The sequence below is a fragment of the Marmota flaviventris genome, chromosome 6 (assembly GCF_047511675.1).
Source record: "Marmota flaviventris isolate mMarFla1 chromosome 6, mMarFla1.hap1, whole genome shotgun sequence".
In the NCBI taxonomy this organism is placed as follows: Eukaryota; Metazoa; Chordata; class Mammalia; order Rodentia; family Sciuridae; genus Marmota; species Marmota flaviventris.
This window is the reverse complement of record NC_092503.1, coordinates 148852654-148878485: the sequence shown is the minus strand read 5'-3', so window position 1 is coordinate 148878485 and position 25832 is coordinate 148852654. Positions and strand designations below refer to the sequence as shown.

Genomic DNA, 25832 nt, shown 5'->3' with positions numbered 1-25832 from the left:
CCCCTCATCTGCAGTGCCTCATAAAGAGAAAAATGTAAATAAGAGAATCTTTTAACCTGCCACTGCTCTGCTGCATTAAGCTCTTTTAAATCTCTTAATAATTATATTCAGAACAAAGAGAGGAAGACAGAACTCATTAACAACAACGAGCCTGGTGACAGGAAAGGCAGCGGTAGCACGCCTTGAATCACGCACAGGGCACACACAAACCCTCTTCACCAGGCACTGCGGAAGATGCTAATTACGTCTCTGGCAAGAGGGGTGTGGCCCCTAGAAATAACCACTGAAGGGAGCCACATGGCAGGCCCCCGCAACACGTTCCTGCCATCCTCTTTCACCTTGGAGATTCCAGGGCATGACATCAACAGGAAAGGAAAAAGCCTCTCCAAACATGGCTGGTGGGTTTAAGCCCCAAGGGAGAGAATTTAAAAAAAAAAAAAAATTTTTTTTTTTTTTTTTGGTGCTGGGGATTGAACCCAGAGGCACCTCTGAACATCCCCTGTTCCTTTTTGAGTCAGCTGACGCTGACCTTGAACTTGCAATCAATCCTTCTGCCTGCCTCCTAAGCTGCTGGATCAGAAGTGTATGCCACCACATATGGCTCATCTTTAAAAATTTCACTAAAGGTTTTTTTTAGCCCACATGACTAGCTGGTCTGTTTCCAAATCCATGCTAATCCCACTAGTAATGGTCCAGGGCGCCTACTTGCAAGACACACACTGGGGCCTCTAGGAGACAGGGACTGGGCTCTAGTGATCTCCCATGGACAGCAAACAACAAGGCTTCAAGAATTCCACTTCCTGCCTCCCGCAGCCCACTTACTCTCCAATACTGCAAACTAGCACAGAGACCAATAAAAACTAATAACCAGGAACTGGAGGAAGAATGATGAGTGATCCACGGCCACAAACATCACTACCAGGTCTTTGACTGGATTCTTTCATTATTTCTGCACCCTGATTTTTTCCCCTATAAATAATAATGAGCTTATTAAAGACTGCCATGTCTACCCTCCCATGCCCACTGTCACCTGAGGGTGATGGACTCCCCGTGCTCGATGTGAGGTCTGAGGCTGACAAGCTCTGTTTGGTTTAGAATGCAGGTCTCGAATGTTCGTCTAATTCCTAACTGTCAAAGTGACCTGAAAGGCTTCAAAGCAGCCAAAGATTCAACTGAGGATATGCGTCATCAGCTGTTGCTATCAAATTAGGAAACATTTACAAATGGAACAAGGTTCAACTACTAAAATATGACAGGCAGGCAGGGTTGTGATTCTGCAACAAAAACCACAATCCAGCACCTTTTCAAGAATTTTATGCCTTGAGTATGCGCACAGAGCTGGGCTTGGTAAGATGTGCGCAAAGGAGACAGCGAGTGATGGTCGTCTGTGCCAACCCAAGACAAGCTGTTTTGAGTTTACCCTCTTGCCTACTTTTCTGTTGCTATTCCTAAGAGGAACTAGAAATACTTTTATGACACAAAAGTTAGATACCATTTAAAATTAAAACTGAAATTATTAATAGTAGTACATTATAGGGATCATCAACATAACCCCTCTAATTCAAAATGAATTTTAATAAGATCAAGTAATTACATATTAAAATATACCATCTAATTAAAAAAAAAAAAAAAGTATCACACACCGGGTCTATCATTTGTGGTTTGTTCAGCCAGATCTGGTAAACATACCTGATCTTAAAAAAAAAAACAAAAACATTTGTTTTGGTACAGGAGATGAAATGCAGGGGTGCTCAAACACTGAGGCTTTTTGAGACAGGCTTCATTAGGGTCTCTTTGAGGCTAGTCTTGAACTTGCAATCCTCCTCCCTCAGCCTCCCAAGTCCCTGGGATTACAGGTGTGCGCCACCGTGCATGGCTCCAAAACATGTTATTTTGAAACTAGAATGACTCTCATTTTTAATACCTTAGATATAAAGACTATAGGAGAAAAAAGTAAGAGTGCAATGGGTATTTATTTTAGACCAGCTTTAAAAAAAATAAAATCAATTTTGCTGCCTGATTCAAAATGAAGGAATAAATTTCCAAGACTCAGAACATTTTTCCAAAATTGTTTTACATCTCTCTTAAGTTTCTTATCTAGACCTTTATTGCACTGGACATCTTAAAGAGGTAAATTGTGTTGATAATTCTTTGAGTACAATCTTGAAACCTCAAAGTGAGTGCTGGGCAAGATTTTCTCCAGGTGCAATTTGTTTACTTTTTTTCCCAATTTGTTTACTTTTTAATCTTTTTATTATTATTGTTTAATAGTACCATTCAGCAATTCCAGATAGCCAAATAAATTTCGGGGGGGGGGGGGGGTGCCCTTTTAAAGCATCTAGCTCCAAATGCATTAAAAAGATGCATGACCCAGGTCACAAAGTAGAGTCTCATCACACACACCACCACAGAACTTTAATTACTGCATTGAGCTCCTTGTGCTAATGATACCAGGGACCCTGTGAATATTCCTTTGCTCAAATTCCTTCTCACTGCCCCACTCGCCTGGCATTCCTGATACCTATCGGCCACTCTCCTCTCTTCCCTCCATGGCCACCCCAGCAGCACATGCCAGCCCTTAGAATTAACACTCAGGAGCACAGGAACTCTCCACGGGAGCTCTGGAAAGATTGGCACACATGAATTGGTGGTTAGTCCATCACTGCCCTCCTTTAACGGCCATGTGATCCACAGCTGAGGAGGGTTATGAGAGCATCTCCGGGGACTATCAACACACCTGCACCCAAGGGTGCCAGTAATAAACAGCACTAATATTAGCCTGCACGACACCTAAGGCCCAGATCCCGACTTCTAAACATCAGTTGTCAATAAAACCAACCAGGGCAGCTTTGAGAAATGGCCAGCTGGGGACCAGGGTAAGAGCCCAAGATGGGCCTGGAACACCTGTGCTGCAAGCAGGGCTGGAAGGACGACAGGAATGTCCACAAGGACAAGATGGCCATCCAGAAGAGCTCCCAGTGATAAGATCTGGGATGAGCCCAACAGTGACAGTAACAGATCTCAGCCCTCTGCATAAAACAGGAAATGAACAGATTAAGAAAAATGGGTTCGGCTGAGAAATGAAAGAGGTCCAGCTTCAAAGAAACTTTTGATTTATCCCTCGGGTACTAGGAAGGTTGAAATTAGTAACTTCACACTGGAGGCTCATCACCCCTACGGAATGACCAACAAGAACGTCATCCAAAACGGGGACAGAGGACCCAAAGGCAAGAAGGAAGGATCATGTCCAACTTCACTAACTATCCCTACCCAGAACGCAAAGCCTGAGTCCAATTACATGGAAACACCACGAGGGCCATTCGACACAATTTCTGGCATATCACCTTCAAATTTCAAAGTCATCAAAAAAAAAAAAAAAATAGCCCAAGGGCCTCCTCCACACGGAGCAGGCAACACAGGGCACCAGAAGTAAAGGCTGATCCTGAACACAGTCCCTGGACATCAATCAGGAAGCACCAGCAGCACTGGGAAGTGGGGATGTCTCACTCCTATGAGGGTCCCAACAGAAGGTTACAGGACAATGCCACACCCCCCACCCTGGGAAGGTAACACATCAGTGTGCTTAAGATGGGTCAAGATGCAGTCATGCAGGAGGCAGGGGAGTGACGGGGAGGGACACTGGCAGAGTTAGGTCATTGCACTGTGCAGGTACCACAGGCAACCATCACCTCCAGCTACAACGCACCAATAAAAAATGTCAGGCAGGGGGAGGGGCAGGTGGAGGCAGATATTTAAGTTCAGAAAAAAGCAATATACTTAAATTCTTTATCCCCCCCCCCAAAAAATTTTTTAAATAAACAATGAACTTCAATTCAAGCCTTTCCACAAATATGCAATATCAAAGCTTCTCCTCTTGCTCACCCTCTTCTCAATGAAGCTCACCCAAGGAGCTCTACAAGGTCAGGGCTTCCTAACTCCTCCCCATCCGGCCCTCAGTGTCCTCCAGAGACGCCCCCATCTATCCATCCATCCAGGATACTGAACCAGAGGCGCTTCACCACTGAGCTACACCCCCAGGCTCTCCCTTAGTTCTTGAGACAGTTTCCTGGACTCTTAGAGAACTAAACAGTAAAAAGGACTGAGGATGTTGTTCCACAGTCAAGAGCCCCTGGGTTTAATCCCTAGTACCAAAAAACAAAAATGAAACCACCACCACCACCCAAAAAACCTACCAAGAGTGCAGCTGAGCATTCACTAAGAAGGGGGAGTTAAAAGTCAGATGAAAACAAAAGAAACACAAAGACTCAACAGACGGCTGGTCCAAAAAGCTAGAGGGCACCTTCTCGTTGAGACCCCCACCAACCCAGCTGGGGAAGGAAGGCTGGGAGGTGGCAGAGGAGGGCCAGGGCCAGGCCTGTGCAGGGGCCATTCCTCTGCCCTCCAACACAGCAGCCACGTGGGCTCACCTCGAAGGCAGAGAAAGGTGAGAAAGTCTTCCGTCTTAGGCTTCCTTTTGGAGAGGTCAGAAATTTGAGTAGCTGGCGGGGGTAGCAAAGGCTCCACGACCTTCACTGGAGTTGTGCTGGGGCTGTTCGGCTGGGACTGAGCAAACTTCCTTTGTGCTTGCAGCCTGGGCCTGCGAAAGCAAGAAGGAAAATTAAGAGTTGGGCAGAGGCGGGAGGATACAGACCTATGTGGAGCGATAAGATCCTGCACACCCGGAGGAAAGGACGCCATCCACGCAAACCCTTTGTTTCTAATTAAGGTTCTCTCACACTCATAAGCCACACAGGCCTGCTTTAAGGCACCATAAATTTGTTACAGGGACATAAAGTACGTGCAGGAGGGCTGGGTGTGTAAGCATAAGCGTGTGCAAACTACACATACAGCCCTTCAAAAACAGCAGGCAGTGACTGGTTCCGTCCCTGTGTCTGGAACTGAAACGAGAAGCAGTGCAGGCCCTGCTGCACCGGAGCAGCCACAGCTTTCACTGACCAACATACAAGTCCAACTCTGCCTGTTTACCCTCCCCTCTCCCAGCCCACTAACCTAGACCACGAACCCTCCCACCCCTACCTCCTGAAGTCGGCCGGATGAGCATACCTGAATAGCCAGAGCCTGTAACATGCAGGGGGCAGATCTTCTTAGTGTACCCAACCCTAGGAAATCACAGTCCCCCCCCTTGGCCAGCAGGGTCAAACCCAAACTCCCAAATCAGGGATTCAAATGGACCTGTTCCCCACTAAGAACCATTGTGCATCCTCAGAGCACATGTGAGGCGCTCCCTTCCCTAGACCAGAAAGGCCTTACAAGAGGCATGTGAGCCCTCATGAATCCTGGGACAGTTTTTGTACTCCTTCCCTAACACCGTAGCCAAGAGTGGAAGTCCCTTTCTGCACACAAAGACACGGCCATAGTTTAATGTTATGCAAGAACGGACCTGGCACTGATCACTGGTATAGGACTAGCTCTTCCTTCACTGCAAAAATCTCAATATTGAACACGGCATCTCCAGGAATGAGAGCATGCTTCTGGCCTGCTCCAGGCCAGCCATGTGGACCTTGTCTCAAGCCCGAGAAGAGGCACTGGAGGGCAGAACACAGAAGAGCCAGGCAGCAGATTTAAGGGCCCCAAGAACGTCTGCTAGAGTTCCAAAGGAAGAATCCCAAAACACCAAGGGACTGATAATGCCACCTAACTCAAATCAATCAAGCAAAAATCAGGACATGAATGCAATTGTCTCTTGCAGTCTTGTTGGGAGCAGATCATATAAAACAGTAATGAGCACAGTGTATAAAAATAGCGAGCACAGTAAACTTCTGAAGCTCAAAACCCTGTGACATTTATAAATAACATTCCACTGTTTAACAAAATACTACCGAACTGTTTATTTTGTACAAGTTAATATCTTTAAATTTTTATTGCATAAATTCACCACCCCAAAAAACATTAAATGCAATATGTTGCAAGGTATTTGTACTTCTTGCTCTGCCTAAGGAGTAAAAGTTGTTTCCCTGCAATCAACTCAGTACAAGGAGAAGGCATGACTCCTCAGCTATGTCACGGGCAACCTATAGCCCTTTAAAAACTTCGATGCTTGTGGATGTGCCCACATCCCTTCAAAGGGCAGCGGGAGGCAGTCCCATTAACAAGGGGGACAGCTAATCACTGCACAGAATCTCCCCATGTTCTAGAAGGAAAGGAAAGAGAGCAACCCCACAGAGCATCTTTGCCATCAACTGCCTGGCTGTAACCCGGGAGCTAAGCCCAGAGGTGGCACCGTCACAGGGGATGGGGGACGCTGAAGTCCAGACATATTGGGTGGAAGGTATGTGGGACACACAACATTAGAGCATTTGAAGGGGAAAGTAGCCTAACTGTGTTTGGCTTTTTGTTTTTTATAAATTTGTTCTATTTATAACATGACAGTAGAATGCATTTATGCCTCTATGTATTAGTCCCACGTTGATGGGGTATAATTTCTCATTTTTCTGACTATATGTGCTGTAGAAATTCCAAATTCCACAATCCAAATGGACATAATTCACACTGAGTAATGCAGGAATTTTATAGATAAAAATCCTGTTTTCATGCAGCAGTATAAGTGTTTCAGCTTTAAAAAAAAAAAAAAAATCTACAAATCCTACACGATGAGGAGACTATGTGGCCACATGAAAAGATGACATGTACACGCCACGGTGGAGCACAGCATCTCACACTTTCAGGACCTCAACAAGAAACTTGCTCCTGCATAGAAAGAAGACTATAAACAATAAGGTAGTAAGTTAAAAAGTGGCAGCAAAATATGACCCCTCAGAGCAAGAAGTGCAGCTCCCCAGTGACTGAGCAAACGTGACCCAGAGGACACCAGGAACCTGGTGCCTGGGGTGGAGCTTTCCATCTCATGGAGCCCCCATGTGGACTGCAGGTGTTGGCTTTGCTGCCCTGGCCACCCACAATGAGCTCCAGTAACACCCCATTCAGGTGAATCCTTGTGGCAAGCACCTCATAGCAGTGCAAGTGAGGTTCAAGGACAGACTCTGAATTGCTCCAGAGCTTGGATACGAGGAAATAAACACTTATAAGAACAAAACTTACATTTTTAGGTTAAAAACTATGTTTAGTGCCTTTCTGTGGATATGTAAGTACATAAATGACTGCTAAATACTGGGGGCTGCTGGGGTAGCTCCAGGGTAGGGCATGTGCTTAGCCCTGGTCGAGGGTCCCCAGCACTGTGCTGCCAACCACCCCCAATAGCTAGCGTTAGTTATTTTGCAAGGAGGCTTGCAAAGAGCACCCAGTGAGTCGGCCCTGCACAGTCTGTTTTTTCTGTGCCTACCTCCCCAGCTCCCTCCGCCCTGCCTCAAGGAGGCATCCAGAAGCCTCCTGGGCAGTCTTCCTGGGTGCCTCACAAGAGGGGGTGGCACCCGTTCTCCAGGTTTCCTCTGGGGTCCCCCACTGTGTAGCTATCTGTGAGCTCCATCTTGAGGGCTGCCTGACCTCAGCACAACAGCCATTTCTAGGTTAATTAAATTCCAGTCTGTCCAGGATTCCTGACTACCAACCCAAGGACGACCCAGCGCGCATTCGCGGTGCGAGGAAAGCAGGAGCCGGGGAGATGGAGCTGTCTGGAGTCAGCGCACAGCTGGTCCCTTGCTGAGGGACGATCATGCCAAACCATCATTTTATTAACTCAATTTTCCAATATTAAACACATAAGCTGGTAAATCCAATTATTTAGATTACATCCCAATTCTAAACAAAGGGTAGAGAATGGGTGGGGAGGGAGGGCCTGTTCATTCAAAAAATAAGACACTGCGTCTGGCAAATGCAAAATGACCAGCATGGCTGTGCTCTTTGTGGCGGTGTGGGAGCGGCCCTGAGGCTCTGCCAACTCACTGAAAGGCCTATTCAAAAACATGTCCTGTGTTTCCATCCCCCAAATAATTACCCACTCTATTCCACCCCCAGACACACACTCTCCAAACCTGGCAGCTACTCAAAGGAACAAGAACGTGCCCGTGTGTGCGCCGGAGGTTGCAGGGGGCCAGCGGGGTATCCTCTACCCAGGGCAAGCTGCCCACCAAATTCAAATGCAAGTGCAGTTGCGGGCAAACCACACAGGACGGCTGTAAACATCCTGAACAGCAGAGCGAAAATAAACACATCCTCAAGTGAACCCGGAGCTCGCCTGCAGGGGAACGACGCTCGCCATGGTGGCCACGGTCTCCGTCCTCCTAGGAGCTGCCCACCCATTCCATGTCACACTCCCCGACTGCCCACCAGGTTACAAGACATCACAGAAGGCGAAGCCCGCCGGCTCAGAAGAGGGGCTTTGCTCTATGGCATCTGAGATCTAGCCACATGGCTTCTCGGGCCTCGGTTTTTTTCTTTTGTTAACATATACACAGAAGAAATAGCTTGTTTATGCTAGAAAAAAAAAAAACCCACAGGATATTAAATATTTGCAGCACTTGTCTTAATTAAGTTACACAGGGAGCTATTTAGAGGAGAAGTTTGCCATTGCCGGATTCGCCTGAAGGCATTTTCTGTTGGTAAGTCGCTCCGGATGGATCCTCAAGAGGTCTGGTCTGGTCAGACTGGCACCAGGAAGATAGCAGTGGTATCACAAGCCCGGGAAAACTGACCTGCCGTCCACCACCAGGGGGCCTTCATTTTATCAAACTATTAGAAATAATAAAAAGGACAGCAAAACAGAGATAAATAAGGCTCCTCCTGCCTCTAAGTGTCTGTGCTCTCTGACCTGTGCCACACAACAGGGTTTCTGTTTAGAAGTCCTTCCTGCACTAACTCCTTTGACCCAGCAGTCCTTGGTTCTGGGTGAGAAGTACTCATCTTCTGTAGGCTCCCACTGGGAGTCAGAATCGGAATCTCCAAAGTACCTGGCTGGCTAAGTTAAAGATCCCTAGAGCCAATTTTCTAACCAGGTCACAGGTAAAACAGACAAATATGTTAACATTTAGATATAAGGAGGTGGAAAAAATTATTTTTAGAAAAACGTCACTGCCCCATAAATCGTTCTATAATTGCCTTAGATTAGTGAAGGGTAGCTGTGCTATCTGTACTCTCCATCCTAATGCTGAAAGTTTTCAGTGAGAAATAGCTCATTCGCACAAACACATGACTTCCTTCAGAACACAGGCATCCTTAGGAATACTAACCCAATGGCTTAAGTGTACTTGTCAGCGTTACCAAGACGCTGGTCCAAGAATGCAAGCAACACAACACCCAGGAAGATGCCCCAACCTCACTAGCACCTCAGTCGCCCAGAACATAGGGGAGATAGGAGAGCTTTCCTCCTCTTTAATCCATGGGAAAGGAATAGGAGACAGGAAAGAGAATAAGTTAATACAACTAAACACACAGCAAGGAAGAACCCCCCCACCCAGCCAAACGCCCCTTGGTGCACACAAACCTCGAGCCAGTCGATGACATCCCACACAAACTATGAAAAGCAATATGCAGTATGTCTTTTGACTCAATTAACAAAATTATCCAATTACATTGCTTGAAATCTTTGCAGCATCCTGAAATGTCAAAGAACAGAGACTGCCTGGAAATCACAAATGTCTTGATCAAGGAAACATTTGACATTGAGTTCTTTTGTGTTCTAGAAAGCAACCATGTCAAACTGGAGAGGGATCATCGTTAATCAACAATTAAAGCTGCAATAAAGACCTTTTATTCCTTCAGTCACAAGTGTCACCTATATGTCAGTTACATAAATGTCAGTCTCAGTTTACCACCAAGGCAAAGCTGCCTGTCCTGGCAGCCCCGAGCAGCGTGACCAACTGCATTCTTATTGGGGATCCCATGCAAGCCCAGGAGCTGGGTGTCACAAATGCTCTTCTCAACACAGTGTTGGCCCAGAAAGAGGCCCAAGCAAACAAATACACTGCACTCAAGGCAAAAGAGCAAATGAGGACAACGGATCTGAAGAACCCAGCCAGGATCTGGCCAAGGAAATCCCTAATATATAGACAAGGTGTGAACAAATTATCCAAAGTATATTTCAGTTTTAAAAGCCTAGAAGTGCCAGTTAAAATGTTAATTTGCCTTTCTGCTCGCTCAAGGTGGGATTGCCAATTTAGTTTTTTTTTTTTTTTTAATATCATTTCAACAAAAACCCTAGCAGTTTTTCAATTTTAGATTACTCAATACCCAACCGCAAACTGCCAAAAATCTCCTGGCAACCATCCCCTGGCAAAGAGAAGAGCTGGGAAGACAGAGTGAATGACCTGTGAGGCGAGAATCATGTTTCAAGGAAAAAAAAAAAGAAAAACATTAAGAAACTCCTTTCTCCAACGCTCCCCGGGCCCGTGGGATCCTTCTCAGAGCATCAATGGGAAGTGGGTCCTACAGAGACGCTCCCCCAGGAACACTCTAGGGAGACTTGTGTGGTCACTGGGACTCCACAGGGCCAGGGGTGGCACGTGCCCAGCAAGTATGAGGCCCTGGGATCCATCCCAGCCCTACAAAAAAAATAAAACTAAGTCCACTAGGCACGGGCAGACCAGGAGTCCAGGGCAGCCTTCTCTCCCCTTCAGCTCAGAGGGAGAGCTGCTTTACTTAACAGCAAAGGGATCCCAGAGCCCTTCCCCGCCCACTGGAAATCTGGCCAGGTACCAACTAGCACCAGCAGATGGCGATAGTGAGTCTTTAGACTCCAGCTCTGGTATCACCCCTTGGAAAAGAAAAAGAGAATTCTGAATTAAGACAAGGACAGCATGGGCCAGGTTTTTAGAACCTACACTGACATCTGCAGTCAGCTAGGAATCCAGCCGCTGTTCACAGGAAGTAGCGACACAAACACTGTTTACCATCTCACATCCCACCAACCCACTGCACACCATGATCCACTGCTGTTTACACAGGAGCTCACAGTACGCCCAGAGCTAAACTGCAACACACGGGACTGTTCTGACGGCATCAAAAGGTGAACTTACTGCCAAGAAAAGAAAAAGGAAAGCAATGCCACGGGGCACTCAACTCACACATTCTTTCAGGAAGATACCCAAAGTGTTTATTTTGGGCTCTGATAGAAATTTCCTTAGCAAGCTGAGTACGGGGCATTACCCAATCCCCACCAACCAAAACCCTCTTCTAAAAGGGATTCACTACAATTCACACACTGTCTTTTCCTGAGCCTCTGGAAAAGAGGTTTAAAGGTGTGCAAGGCAGTTGCCTGAAGAGGAATGAACGTCCCAGTTGAAGAATCTGCTCAGAGGTAATGAACGTAACAAGACAATTCTCCACCTCTCTGCTGTGGGCAAGGTGGTTCTGGAACAGCAGCACCATCTCCCACTGGAAAACAGGATGTTGCCCATTCAGCACCTCCACTCAAAATATGAGTCTCCAGCAGCTGCAGTCACAGTGGGGGTGTGTGTGAGAGACTGAATTTAACCCAAGGGCACTATCACTGAGCTATATTCCCAGATCTTTAATTTTTAAGACAGGGTCTCCTAAAGTTGCTGAGGCTGCCATCCAAACCTGCAATCCTCCTGCCTTGGCCTTCCGAGCTCATAGGTTATAGGCATGCACCATCACACCCAGCTGGCATGGACATTTAAATAAAAACCAAGGAAACTGGAAGGATTTCACATAGGCAGTGGAGTCCAGAGTGGAATCCAGATGTCCATCACTTTCCTTCCTAAGGGTTCCCAGGATATCCTCCAAAAAGCCATGAACATCTCTAATGATGTTCTCATATATTATTGATTATATAATTATGATTAATTATATAATAACTGACTCAGACCGAGGAACCCTGCGTGGGGAGAATGGGACACAAGGGGTCGCCTCACACCCTCTACCAAGCAATGTTTTATCTCGTTTACATTCTTTATAGACAGTCATTCCCTGGCCTCAACATCCTTCCCCGGAGAGTCCTCCCAGTTCCTCGCCGGCCACCTGGCAGAACTCACTGGTCTTGCAGCCACTGTGTGTGGATCTGTGTGTCCACCACAGCAGCCCCTTCTCCGTGTCTGTCCCAGGACACCCAGGGGATGCCCGACACCAGAAGGCGGCGTCTCTTCCTCCTGTACACTGTCACCCACCACCGTAGTGAGCTCTTCTCATCCTCAAGAGAAGGTTTTTCTTTTCACCTCCAGGAAGCGCTGGTTGCCTCTCCCTGATCCACCAGTTGAATTCCAGATGTCACCTTCCAGCAACAGCAACAAACCCCCCAGGGGCCACCCTGCGTTAGTGTGCCCAGTGCCTGATAACTCACCTCCAGAGACCACCTATTTGCATTCGCTGTGACAACAGAAAAGCAGCTCAGTGGGCTTTCAGGACTTCAGGAAAGCCAGGAGCACAAACCCCCAGAAGTGTGAGTGAGGTAGGAACACAGCAGGACAAGCCCTTCTCCTCAAAGGTGAGGTCAGCAGGTCACTTCTGGGCATTTAGACTCCATGGTCCTAATTTAGATCCAGGAAACACCCCAAGAAAAGATGACTAGGCGGGATCCAAACTCTAGGCATCCCCTCAGCAATTCGGGGCTGAAAGACTTCCTGTTCAATTAAGTCCTTCATTAATCCCCAGGCTTAAGCCAATTTTCCCTGTCTGTAGACAGGAAATGGCAAAGCCACAAGGTCAGCCTTCTTCAGCACAGCTTGGACTCGCCCAAGAAGGCTGCAGCCAGAGATGACCCAAGGGACCTTCACCGGGGTCCCCCTGGAGCAGGCGCTGCTCACTTCCTTTAATTACAAAAGAGGAAAGAAGATTAAGTCAAGGGGGGAGGGGGCACCAAAGTTCTGCAAAATCCTAATGAAATAACAGGCAGTTCCAGCAGGAGAGGGGTGGGGACCCACCCAGCAGACTCACACACCAAAAATAAGATCTTTGATATGGTCCATACCACCCCTTATCTTTTACCCTTAGCTTCAATGAGTCCTTCAAAATGAGAGTAAGTGATCACTGTCTGTAATAGGCACCTACTGCATTCTCCATCCACCACCCAGCCAAATTCAGAATAAACAATTTCTATTGAGCAGAAAGGAACACACCACGGAGGAAAGTTGCTTTGTGGTTATTTTCAAGCAATACCCAACCAAGCCACCTGGGAGGAGAAAAAGGGCAGCGTTTCCCAAGAGGTACTCCAGAGAAGGGCAGAGGGCAGGGCAGGGGGTGACGCTGTGGACCCAAGCGAAGGAAGAGGCAAGAGGGAGGGGGAAAAATTGTCCCACTGTCCAAACTGGAAACAAAGACATGCTGAGCGATCGCAGAATCAATGACATCTTTCTCCACTGGAGATCCTCCTCCTCCGACTCAGCAAACTGGGCAAACGGTGGGGGTGCGAGGAGGATGGCCAACTGCTCTCCATGACGACTCTCCTCAATTCCACCAGCCTAAACCTGCCTCGTGGTCTGCCTTTGATCTAGGAGTCGACAGATGCCAAATGCTGTGGCACCAGACCTGGGAAGAGTGGCCCTGGCTCCACCCCCAGCAATCTGTGCATGAGCCGGCTGAGAGATCACTTTCTGCTGGACACTTCCTTAAACTTAAATTTGCCTTAAAAACTTATGATCCTCCTGCCTCAGCCTCCCAAGAGGCAGGGATCACAGGCGTGTGCCATCACATCCAGCATCTTGGTCTTAAAGGGGTACAGAATACACCACTCTTAACAAAAAATTCCTTTGCACTAAACACACTGCAGTTCCTAAAATTTCTGCCTGAAAGCACAACCACACCCCCTTAAAAAAAAAAAAAGTTCAACATTCATCAATGCCCTACCTGGGAGCAATAACGCACAGTCACAGAACTATCATGACACCCGTGTACTTGCCTACGGGACCAGTTCTTTCCCAAAAATTGTTCCTTTCTCCTAAATCTCTCTCCACCCCCTCCCCAGGACTACAAGGCCACCATTCCCCACTCCCACGAGGATGTCAAGTCCAAGCTAGTCTTGCAGAACCCCTCTGTTTCTTTCTCACTCATCTTGTTTTCACAGTAATTCTCAGGGCCCCTAACTTTAGAGGGTGGAGCAAAGGACTTTTTGGCATAACATTCTCACATTTTACACAATTCCCAGATTTCGCCCAATACTTTCTAAAATGATGATGCAGAGATTCACAGTTGCTGCTCAGAGTGTTTTTATGTTAAATGATTTTAAGTGAAAAATGTTATACAAATCAGTTTTGCAGGTAGAAATAGGATATGCAGTTGGGGCTCATGGTGCCTCCAGGTTAAGTCACCTCTTCCTGTTCTACATGACTGTTCTGGGACTGATAGGGGACAGACAGATGTTGAGTGGTGGAGACACAAGGACAAGAGGATAATTCCATAAATGGACGTGCTGTGCTGTGCCCCACATGCTTTCTTTTTCCAAGAAGCAATTTACTGCAGCCCTGCCTGGCTTAAATGGGCAGGGTATGTCTCAGTCCTCAGTAAAACCACCTCTTATCTGCAGGAGAAGGCAGACCCAGAATGATGTTGATAAGAACAACACAGGAACCCTGGAAGGAAGGGGGGTTGCTGACTCCTACACAGACCAGTTCTGACTTTAGAACTAGTCAGCATGGGCCAAAGCGACCTAGATTGGTCATGGTAGTAGGGACCTCAAAATCTGATGTCATCCTGCTGTCCATCAAATGTCAAGAGGTGGACCTGGGTGTGACTCTCTGGAAACTTCTCTGGGATCCCCAAATAAAACTGCCATGCGGAAGAGGCACTCTGTCCCTCTCTCCCTTTCCATATCCCTTCAATAAATTCACGCCTGTTACTCGAGAAACAAGTCTTGAAATCTTTTTGACCTGATGGCAAGAATCAGGGTGCGAAAGGGGGCTTCAAACTGCCTCAGTTGCCCACAAGGCCCCAGTCCTGTTAATGGGATTATAAAACACAACAAACCTCAGGAGTACTAAAATCAAACACGAGGGGCAAAATCAGTAAGTAATGAAAACAGCGAACATGTTTCACAGGAGACCTCACGCCCAGCTTCCAGGCTGAATGAGCTCAGAGCACAACCTCGCGGCTGGCATGCAGGACAGGGGTGCACACACAGGCTCCCCCAGGCTGCACGGCTGGGCTCCTTCCCAGGCGAGCTCTAGAAGAGTCCAGCACACTGAGGGAGGAAGGGAAGGAAACACTGAGCACTAGATGGGAAATCAGACAGCATCCCAAAGAGGGAAAGGCACGGGAATTTCATTCTTCCAGGAACTGAACCCGTTTTTAAGTGACCATGAGAACAGAACAGGAGACATTGGTATAGGAAAAAGCCTCAAGCTGCCTAAGCTGCAGTACCACCCTGAAAACAGGAGAGACGGGAGTGGGAGGGTGTCAGTGGCCCCCCACTTCTCAAATTAGGACTGGCAGTGGTGTTGGGGGAGGGGCAGTCATGGAGAGCCGCGAGGTGGAGTACAGTGTGGCATGCGGGTCATTTCCAAGAATCTAACAGACCAAGACATTCAGGTTTGGCCTAAAGCCATTGAAGAAAAATGAGGAAAAAAATTATGGAGACAGAAACCTAAGAGAAAGTGGGAACCTCATGAGGCAAGTGGAGGAAAATGGGGTCATTCTGCACGTCCGCCCCAGACAGATATGACCTGGAGTTCCCGGCCCTGGGAGTGGGGAACATCACGCCAGGCTCCTCAACCATCCCCCAAAACTCCTGAGTGGGACCCCTTTCTACATTAAGCAAGAATTCCCAGGGGGTGGACATCTGGCCCTTGTAAGGATCTGCGATTCAAAACCACACCTTGAGCCCTGGATTTAGTTTAAACAATGCTGGGCAAATAACATCGTAAGGTCCCCGGCAAGGCAAGCCAGAATCCCCGGGCAGGACAGCCCCTCACATGCACCCCTACAAACACCTTTCACTTGGTGGAGCGAGCGTCCCGTCCCACTCTCCATCACAGGAAGGACGGCACCAGCAGCACACAGCAGACTGAGGGCCGGCGGACTGTGCTCCAGCCAAGTCTGAGAACACACTCAGAAAGCTGAAGCTACAAACAGTGGGCACTGAAACCACTATTTGAAAGGAACCTAATATTTGGGGGTGGAGTGTGTAGATAAAGAAAAAAAAAACTTGTGGAAATCAAAATTGAATTAAACCAGGCATGAGGATCACCTGGGTCCAGGACTTCAGAGCAGCCTGGGCAACAGAGCAGAACCCTTCTCAAGAGTAAATCAATATATAAATAAAAGTAACCCAGCCAGAATTAAAGCTATTACTTGATGGTAACCGTAACCATTTTTCTACTGAAACAAACTCCCAAGTCTGTTCATGAAGAACAGAATTCTCACGTGGCACAGAGCCCGTGATTGCAAAGTCACGTCCCAGCAGTGGTGGACTCTGTAGGTCCCAGATACTGCAAGCGGAGGCACACTGCTGTAGACGGGGAACCTTCTCATCTCGCAGGGAACGGAAGCTAAGGAAGGGTATTTATTGACTCGAGTAGAATTAAGCTACTACGGAATACTATTGGAGAATACCCAATAACCTGCTATGAAAACATTTGAATTGACAATCCAGGGAATCACATAATGGAATTCTGAGACTCATACTTGGATAGATGAATGGATTTGTTTCCTGTTGTGCCCAGGGGAGGGAACAGCCTCGGTTGCCATGACAATGGTAACCACTGCATTCCCTTCCTCACTTCACAAATAAACACCGATCAGAGGTGACCTTATTTGCCCTTGCAAGAATTTTCTGAAAATCTCTCTCCCCATCAACTCCTCTAGGACCTGGCTCCATCCCAATCTCTGTGTAATGTTCATTCAAAGATTCCCTTGCCCCTAAATAACCCCACAGGCTAAAAATACAACCAATTCAGTTTTTAAACGTAGGTCACCAAGAAAACCTTGATGGGTGTCTAGAATCGCCTGTCATGGAAAACAAGACCAGAAGTGTGATTCTGAGCAGAGAGACAGCGTAGTGCTACTTAGTACTTTCTGATCTACAATAAAACTTGCTTTGTAAAAACCGCACACTGAGGTAGCCATGGGGTGGGGTGGGGGGGCCCGCAGGCTGTGGGTGTGTGTATATGTGTTATAGAAGACGTCCCCACCGGGCGCAGATTAAACCAAGGCTTGTGCAAGTCAAAACCTGTGAGCCCAGGGAAAGAACAAGCGCAGTGGGAAACACTCCACAGTGCAGACGGACAGAGGGAGAGACACACACAAGTACCCACTGCCAAGAGCTATGGAAGACTCAAGGCAGGAAAAAAATGTAAAGAGAAACATAATGGATACTGTATTCTTGTCCACCTCTTAGCCAGAATGTCACCCATGAATACTAGGCAGAAAAAATTTCAAGCAAAGCATAAGGTGCTGTGACCCACAAGAAGGTGGGAATATTCTTAAAAAGAGGCAATTTGAAGGCAATCCACAACTACACCATACTGTCTGTCTCAAGAGCCGTTCATGGCTCGCAGGCAGGGCACTGCTGAACCAAAGCGACACCAACAGGACACAGGAAAGAGGTGCAGAGCCAGCTGCTGGTCTATAAGTAATTCCAGATGAGCTGCGGGGGAGGATTGAAGGCTGCTCTGCCACTGTCCCTGCACAAGCTGAGGAAGGAAACCCGCGGCCACGTGCAAAGAAAAAGGTCCCCAAAGGACAATGGAGATGACCGAGCCCAAGAATCCTAACCAGTGACAGCCATGGTGCACTCACAGTAACCACACAGCAGAGAACGGGCACTGGGTACTTGTCATCTATTGCTCATGACATGTGGCATTTCATTCTCAAAGGGCGATTCTCTACCTAGTGGCATCAGAATTACTTGGGAATTATTAGAAATGCAGAATCGGGGCCCACCTGGGAGCTGCTGAATCCACTCTCGAGGCTGGACCCAGCACAGGCGCACCTTGAAAAGTCTTCAGAGCTGACCCTAAGTGGCGCTATGGCTGCCACCGAGTACACAAAGAAATGAGGCTTGGAGACTAAGTGCCCTTTAACTGCATAGACACGAACCCAACATCTGCTTCATTCCAGAACCTGTGCTCACACTGGTGCCGTGTGGACTGTGGTCATGGCTCAGCAGAATCAGGCGAGCCGCGTGCAGCAGCACTCGCCTCCTCACCTCGCACACACACCTGCGCACACCTCCCAAGACGAGGCCCTTCCCAGGGGCGGGCCTTCCTTGACCACCAGTTCACAGGATTTCAACAGAAAGCAAGACGGACTGCTTCACGGTTCTGACCCAAAGTTCTCAGTTAAAGGGTCAACACTGGAAGTAAAACCTCACAAGGTCAATATCCAACTGACATCGTGTACACCCCTGCACGTAACCTATGGGCACATGTTCGCCACATCATCACAGGTCGCCAACAAGAAACCTAAAAACATGTAAAAGCAGTTGTTTACATCAAGATGTTTGACAAGAACAAATGAAGGTGCCAGCCTTTGCTAGGTCTTCAAGGTGTGCCGGCAGGGTGCTCCGTGACCTCTGGCAGAAAGGTGAAGCTGAGCCTGCCAACCCTCCCCTCTGGGCCGGGCCAGCCCGCCTGGGATGCCTTAGGGTGCGGGGCACCTTAGGGTGCACATGTGGGTTTTAGCTGCAGCCCATCCTCAGTCAATTCAGCCACCTCGACTGGGGAAGAGAGTAGTCTCAGAACAGATCACAGATAAAGAGCTCTACTGACCCAACTCGGTGCCGCAGGTGTCAGAAATGAGAATGTGGGGAGAGATCAGGGCAAAGGCAGCTCTCACCCCTACACAAGGGAGCACCTACAGGCTCCAGAAAGGCCATGTGACCCACAGCTTCTTCCTGAACTGAGCTGCAGGACAACCCTGAAACGCACCCATCTGGCCAAAGGCAAGCACGTTTGCTGGGGGCTGAACAACAGGCCAAACGACTTAGAAGAGCTGTACTAGAAGCGGCGGGGCTCTGAAAACAGCATTTTTTTAGAAACTGCCAGAATCCCATCCAGCACTGTTCCAAGTTGGAATGGTAACAAAACCGGCAAGTTCACAAATGTGCCGCCCGCCAACCACAAAACCCCAGACTGGCCCGCACAAGGCCTTGACAAGCCCTTCGCCAAGTGTATTCAGAAGAATAGTGGGCTCTGCAGGGAGGCCCCAGAGCTCCAGCGCCCTCAGCAGAGTTGCCAATAATGAAAACTGTCCTGCACAAGCTTGTCAACAGCCACCAACCTCAGAACTGGGGCTTCTTTAGTACACTCCACCATCCCCCGAGGCAGGGGGCAACAGGGGCTGAACACAGGGGTGTTTTACTGCTAAACTACATCCCAAACCTTTTTATTTTAAGTCAAGGTCTTGCTAAATTGCTTGAGGCCTCTGTAAATTGATGAGGCTGGACTCTTTGATCCTCCTGCCTCAGCCTCCTGAATAGGTGGACTGATTACAGGCATGTGCCTGGCACGAAGTATTTTTAAGAAGAATTCTATTACCAGCAAACAACTGGCTTGATTGGTACCGCACCCGGCCTATTAAACTGTTACATACTCAATAAAACAGTACTTCATATAAAGGGCAATGTCTCAAAAGGCCTACACTTATTTCACCATATGATCTAAAACCAAGTACACACAAAGGCTGGTAATCATCTTTAAAACATGGCTTTTGTTTTCCTTTTTAAATGTTTTCACTCTCTACATTTTAAATATATTGACAGGAATTGGGTGTGGTGGTGCATGCCTGTCATCCCAGAGACTCCAGAGGCTGAGGCAGGAGACTTGCCAAGCCTTAGTGAGACCCTGTCTCAAAATAAGAAGGGCTGGGATGTGGCTCAGCGATTGAGTGCTTCTGAGCTCAATTGTGTTTAGGGGGGCGGGGCAAAGAGTTTGATTCTGCATAACTCAAATTTTCCAAGAGTAGTTATATATACCTACTAAAACTTCACAAATCTCTCTCCAAACACCAAACCCCATGAATACAAATAAGCCAAAGTTTGGCCACATACCACTAGAAAACCAAAGAAAATGAGATAATAGAAAAAAGTCCTATCCATTCATCACAAGAGAGCATTTACCATCATGGACTCGGATGCGTGGGCTAAATGTTCTGAAATTTTTAAGAGACCAAAGTCAGCCTTAGATTCCAGCCCAGCACCTTGAGGCAGGAAGGTGTCCTTCCTCTCCAGAAGCACTAAGGGTGGCTGATGGCAGCTCACTGGCCTCACCTTCACTCCTGCAGTAAAACTGGGCAGCTTTCCTTAAATCCTCATCATATGTGCACAGGGGCAAAATGAAACTTACATTCTGGTTTCTGCATACGCAGATGTGGAGCACTGCACTGGTGTGCAGGCTTGGCACGAGGAGGAGAAGGGAAGGAGGAGGGAGAAGGGAAGGAGGGAGGGAGGGAGAAGGGAAGGAGGGAGGGAGGGGGGGAGGGGAGGAGGGGAGGAGGAGGGGGAGGAGGAAGAGCTCTTTACAACACACAACTCCAAGAGCACCTACCTGCTCAGTTGGTTCCTGACCCTTCAGCACAAAACAAGTGCAGTTAAGATTACACACACACCCCTTCCCCCTAGGACAGAAAGGAGAAAGATCTGGACTATTCTAAACAGGATCATTTGCTTCTGGCATATGACAGCTCCTTCACAAGGATTTCCTTTCCTTTATTTAGCAACTCAGAATGAGATTATTCTTAGTAATGTACAAATGTTTACTGCACAGCAGGTTCTCTGCCAGACATGGAGGATGCAAAGGTAACAGGACTGCCCCATCCAGCCAGAGGCTGAGGACCACTCTGAAAGTCTGAGAGCCAGGTGGGCATGACTGGCCCGTAATGACCACTCACATCCCTCGGCACCCAGACACACATACAGAAGTCTGTACTGATGATGCCGACTCAAGCCAACTGTTAAGATGAGCTTTAAGACAGGAGGGTGGATCTGTCAAGGCATCTAGGAGGTCGCTCTAGAAGATTTTGGCTTTGCAAATCAAAGCAAAAGGGGAAGTATCCTGGTATCCCCTTGCTCTGGGAGGGGCACCATGTATTACTGTGGTCTCCTCTCTTGACTGTCTAAATGGCAGAAATGGACCAAGCCCACTCCTGAAAACAAGTTGTTTTAGTTGCTGTCTTCTCCCTCCAGCCATCCCCCAACAGGGAGGCCACAGGGACAGCAGCAAATGGTAAGAGCCGAGTCTTACACTGCAGGGCTGTTAACTAAGCAGCCGAGTGAGGTGCCAGTGACAACTCCCAACATAAACACACGTGCACACTACACTGACACTAATGCCTGGCACCTCCACAATCGAGATGACTCAAACCCTCACAAATCCAGCACCTACTGTCTTTCATGGGGATGTCAATGTGTTCATGCTCAAGGTTCAGGGACAAAAAAAAAAAAAAAAAAAAGATTTCCAGGAGGGTCTGGCACTACTCAAGAGAGATCAAGATCAGGGCGATGATTGGATTTGTCCACTGGGGGTTTATAAAGGCGAGGAGGACAAAAACACGTGACAGACGTTCGTATTTAAAAGAGTGAGAAGAGCTGTGAAAGAGGAGAAAGAAACTGGTACCCAGCAGTTTCCATGGCAACCACAAAGCATGCTAGACCCTAATTTGCATGGGAGGTACAAGTGATATCCTTGCAATCTGATCTGAGGCACCAGAAAAAGGAAATGGCCTCGGCAGTACTTATCCTGCCACAAATGAAGTTCTAACCATTTTCCTTCCACAAACAAACATAGCAAAAGTCTGTGTTTCCCAGGAACTTTAAGCAAATCGTGGGCCTGGACATGTATTCCCGCAAGAGTCTAAAAATGTGTCCTTAGCAAATAGTGACTCATTAAATTAAAAACATCTCTGCCAATGTTTTACCCACATAGGAAACCCATTTCAAGGCAGATCCCGTGTATTCCACCCCTTCCGTGAGACTAACACCCTATTAGGACAGCAGTATGGTTTGTGTTTACACTGAGTACCTGCAGAGCCTCTCCAGAGGGAGAGCAGGAAGAGGAAAGAGGAACTTCTAAAGGAAAGAGGACCTCAGTTTCACCAATGAAAACGTTTGGCTCACCACTGAAAAGGGAATAAGTTCAAACAAACGGTACCCAGCTAGGAAAGGTGCCCAAAGATACAGTCCTGGTTTACACAGTACTTAAGTATGGCAGCATGTTAAGCTCACCCAGGACAGAAGGAAGGAAGGTGCTTTAACACAAATATGCATCTAAAAATGGAAACTTCATGACAACTCTGGACAGAGCCAGGGTGCATTCATACTACAAAGCTTTTGATCACCACCACAGAACAGCAGTGAGAGCTTTCAAACCGCACAGTCCCCGACTCCCTCTTAGGTTTAAGTCATTTCTTTCTTTTGGTTAAATGGAGGAAAAGAGGGGGAGGGGAGGCAAGCAAACTTGGGCATTTGTTCTTCACTGCCCATGGTGAGGAACCCTCCTGGAGCTCTGTCCCTGCAGTGAGTGAAGGCAGCCAAAGCTCCAGGCCCATTCAGTCACCGCTGCACAGGCACCTCCTACAGCCAGAAGGGAGGGCTGGGAAAGCACACCGACCCCTCCCCATGTGGAGGCAGGTTATTTTACTTCCTTCTAAAGGCCATCTGGGTTGTTTTGAGCCTGCCTAGCTGGGCCTACCAGCTGACAGCAGCCCCTCTGCCCCTGCCACAGTGTCATTTCCTGTTCCCAGGGAAGGCGAGGAGATCTTGGGCACACCCCGCTGCCACTGCAAATGACTCCCAAAGTGGGCTTCAAACATGGCACGTAAATCCCCAGATCCCCAGAGAGAAGGCTCCACTGGGTCCCAATTTCTTCCTCCCCTGTGACAACCAGGTGTGTCCTATTCAAAATAGGCAGGAACTCTGCCTTCAAGCTCACCAGGTGGGTGGGGTCCTCCAGTGAAGCCAGCAGGACACTGAAGGGTGTCTGACCTCCCAGAAGAAGCAGGCCACCAGAGAAGCACAAAACCCACCCCAAGATCACAAAGGGTACAACCTCCCCCCCCCGCCCCCCCCATCCTGTCCTGCAAGTCGAGGGCAGCCCGTGTCTCCTCCCACAGGCAAAATGCCAGCACTCAAATGCCCACAGTGCTGAGCGTGACCCCGGCATCCAGCTCCACCGGGCTCCAGACCCCCGGCACTGGCCTGGCTTTCTGTGCTGTCTAGCTGAGAAGCCTGCAGCTCACTGGCAGCATGGTGCTCTGTTGGGGAAACCCAAGAGAAGTGACTTGCCAAGAAGAGCAAGCAGGGACAGAGGAAGAGTCGGCCAGGTCTGCACTCTCCTGACACCTCCCCCCCCCCCGGGGGGGGGGGGGGCCCGCACAGCCACCTGAGGATGCCATGACCTGCCCAGACCTTTCCCAAGCCCCTCGATTCTGTCCACACACTACCTTTCTCCTCTCTTCCTACTGGCACATGTCAGTTTCCTACTGTAAATTAACGACAACTGGAGGAGGACAGGCCAGCACCTGGTGAGGTCCTGGTCCCCCTTCTACACCAGAACATGGTACTGAGCACTCCCAAGGCTGGGGGCTGGGAGGGGGGCAGTGGCCGTGCCTGGCCTTTCATCCAGAGTGCACTGCCTTGACCATGGGGTTAATCCAGTGGGAAGGTTGGCCGGCCTTCCCCTACATACCTGGCAAAGCTCTTACCCTCCTACCTCATCACATGGGGAGTCTCCAACAGGCTGACGCTAAACCACAGTGTGGAACTCCATGCTTTTGCTCGTCTATACCATGAAATTGGGCTGAATCGATGATCTTTCCATCGAGGTGCCTAGCAACCTATGGCATCCGTTTAGATGACTCCAGGAGTATTCCATCCGCCCTGGTGGTCACAACGCTGAGGTCTAATGTGGGCTCACTTTAATTCAGACTCCAGAGCTCCTGGGCCACAGAAAAAACTGGAGAGGCAAATGTTCCACCTCCCTGTCATCCAGACACTGTGGGAGCAGGGACAATGGCACACACCTGTAGGTCGAGGTGAAGTGGCCTGGGGCTCAGTCACCAGTACTGGGAGGGAGAAGACTATGGTGGGCCTTCCCTGCTCTACTCAGGTCAACAGAAACCACTTGCTAAGTCTTTGCCTAAGAGAGCTCCTACATAAAGAGAGGTCCTCATCTGTACATAGTGCAAGGTGGGGATGGGGAGATGACCCGTCTCCCAGGAGTTCACTGGGAACCACTTGAGCTCATATGCATACCATATACCATTAATATCAACACAGTCCAGTGTCCAGGAGCGGGACACACCTGACCACTAAGGAAAGAGGAGAGTGACAGAAAGCTTCCTCAAGGAGAAGCTCCTGGAGAAAACAAGACTTCAGCCAAAGCCGGCGAGCTTGCAAAGGGACAGGTAAAGCATCAGCACCATGGCAGGCGCTGGCCCATGAACTCTCCACAGTGGCCCCAAGGAAAGAGAGGACAGCAGTCATCAAGGAGGGAGGCAAGAAGTGACCTGTGTCCCCGGAGCCTGCATTGTAGCTTTCCCATCCAGGTGGGATACGGCGCGTAGCCCAAGGTAGGTTCAAGTCCAGAGGCACTTCTCAGCCTGATCTTGGTAGCAACAACCTGTCTCTGCCTTGACTAGAGAGGCACAGGACAGGGGTGGAAAGAAAGCAGTCCCCGCTGCCCTGCCACACAGGAGAGCTCCAACTCCCAGCCTGCCCCTCGTGTCACCCAGGAACATCCTGCCCCCAGTGCTGTACCAATAAACCACTCCCACCTGCAGTTCCAACACCTCCCTTCTATGATGGAAAACTCCTTTAATCCTGGACTCAGGATTCACACAGCTCCATCAACAGAGAGTACTGCCGCCAGAACCTCCACTTCCCTTCCCAGGTCTCAACCAGAACCTCCACGCCCCTTCCTGATGGAAGACGGGGCTGCACTTTAGGTCTCCACAAAGGGGTCTACCTGGCACCCTCAGTCACTGTTCATGCACTGACCTGTGAGAAGACAGGCAGGGAGACTCGCAGAGGGGAAGGAACACATAAAAACGATTTTAAGAAACAATAGCTCAAATTTTTCCAGCACGGGTGAACTCTTCAGACAAATCATAATAAAATCAGTAAACTTCAAACAAGAAGCAAAGACTACTGTGTTTAATCATCGATTCCAAAAGGAGTTCCCAAAGTGAGGGAAAAGACACTTGGAAAAGTGACGAAGAATGACAGCAGGATTCCTGGTCAGGAACTACACACCAGAAGGCAATGAAGTGGTGTCATTGATCATTTTTAACCTGGAATTCTATACCCAGCAAAAATATCTTTCAAAAAATGAAGATGATTTTTCTTTTAAAACCCAATGACTGTACAAAATCATAACTGAAGTGGTTAAAGGGTGAAATAAAGACCTTTATACATACAAGATTCACTCATTCATCACCAATAAGTCTATATTAGAAATGTTAAAATCCTTCAAGAAAAATAAAAACCAGAGGAAGATCTAAATCTATAGCCAAGGGGAAGGGAGGGTGTGTGCACACCAGAAATTGAAACTAGCAAGGCAAAGAAAAATGGCAAGCAGTGGTAAACACATCCACATGTATTTTCTATGATATTTACTTCCAATTATTTTCTGTGACTTAGAGATATTACATAATATTATATTTCCCAATTGTCTTTTTGCCTTATACATCATCCAAGGTACATTTTAGTCATGTTGTCTGTAAAATCGTAAATTATAAGAATTTATTCTCACTTTGAAAAAAAAATATGCAAGGCTATAATATTTTAGAATAGCCTAACCACTGGAGATTTCTACACCAAAATCAAAAGCTAATAGTAATATATCTGTCATTTGTTCGTTGGCAACCAAAGTGAACACATTTAATAATGAACAGTACTACTAATGTACTTTGTTAAAAGAGATGCTAAATTTATTTAAGATTTTAAATTTTCAATTCTTAATGACACTCTGAATAACACCAACTTATTGCAGCACTCACAGAACATCATATAATGCTGTCAACAACCCTCATGCATT

General features: G+C 47.9%; 1 protein-coding gene across 7 annotated transcripts in view; it reads right to left on the bottom strand.

Annotated features, from left to right (window-relative positions):
- The window catches only part of Jarid2 (jumonji and AT-rich interaction domain containing 2), a 224639-nt gene that overhangs the window by 54577 nt on the left and 144230 nt on the right, over nt 1-25832 (bottom strand). For all 7 annotated transcript variants that reach the window (XM_071613699.1, XM_071613701.1, XM_027948185.3 and 4 more), the window contains one exon: nt 4428-4597. In XM_071613699.1, the coding sequence (XP_071469800.1) occupies nt 4428-4597 (170 nt within the window). The remainder of the gene's footprint in view (nt 1-4427; nt 4598-25832) is intronic.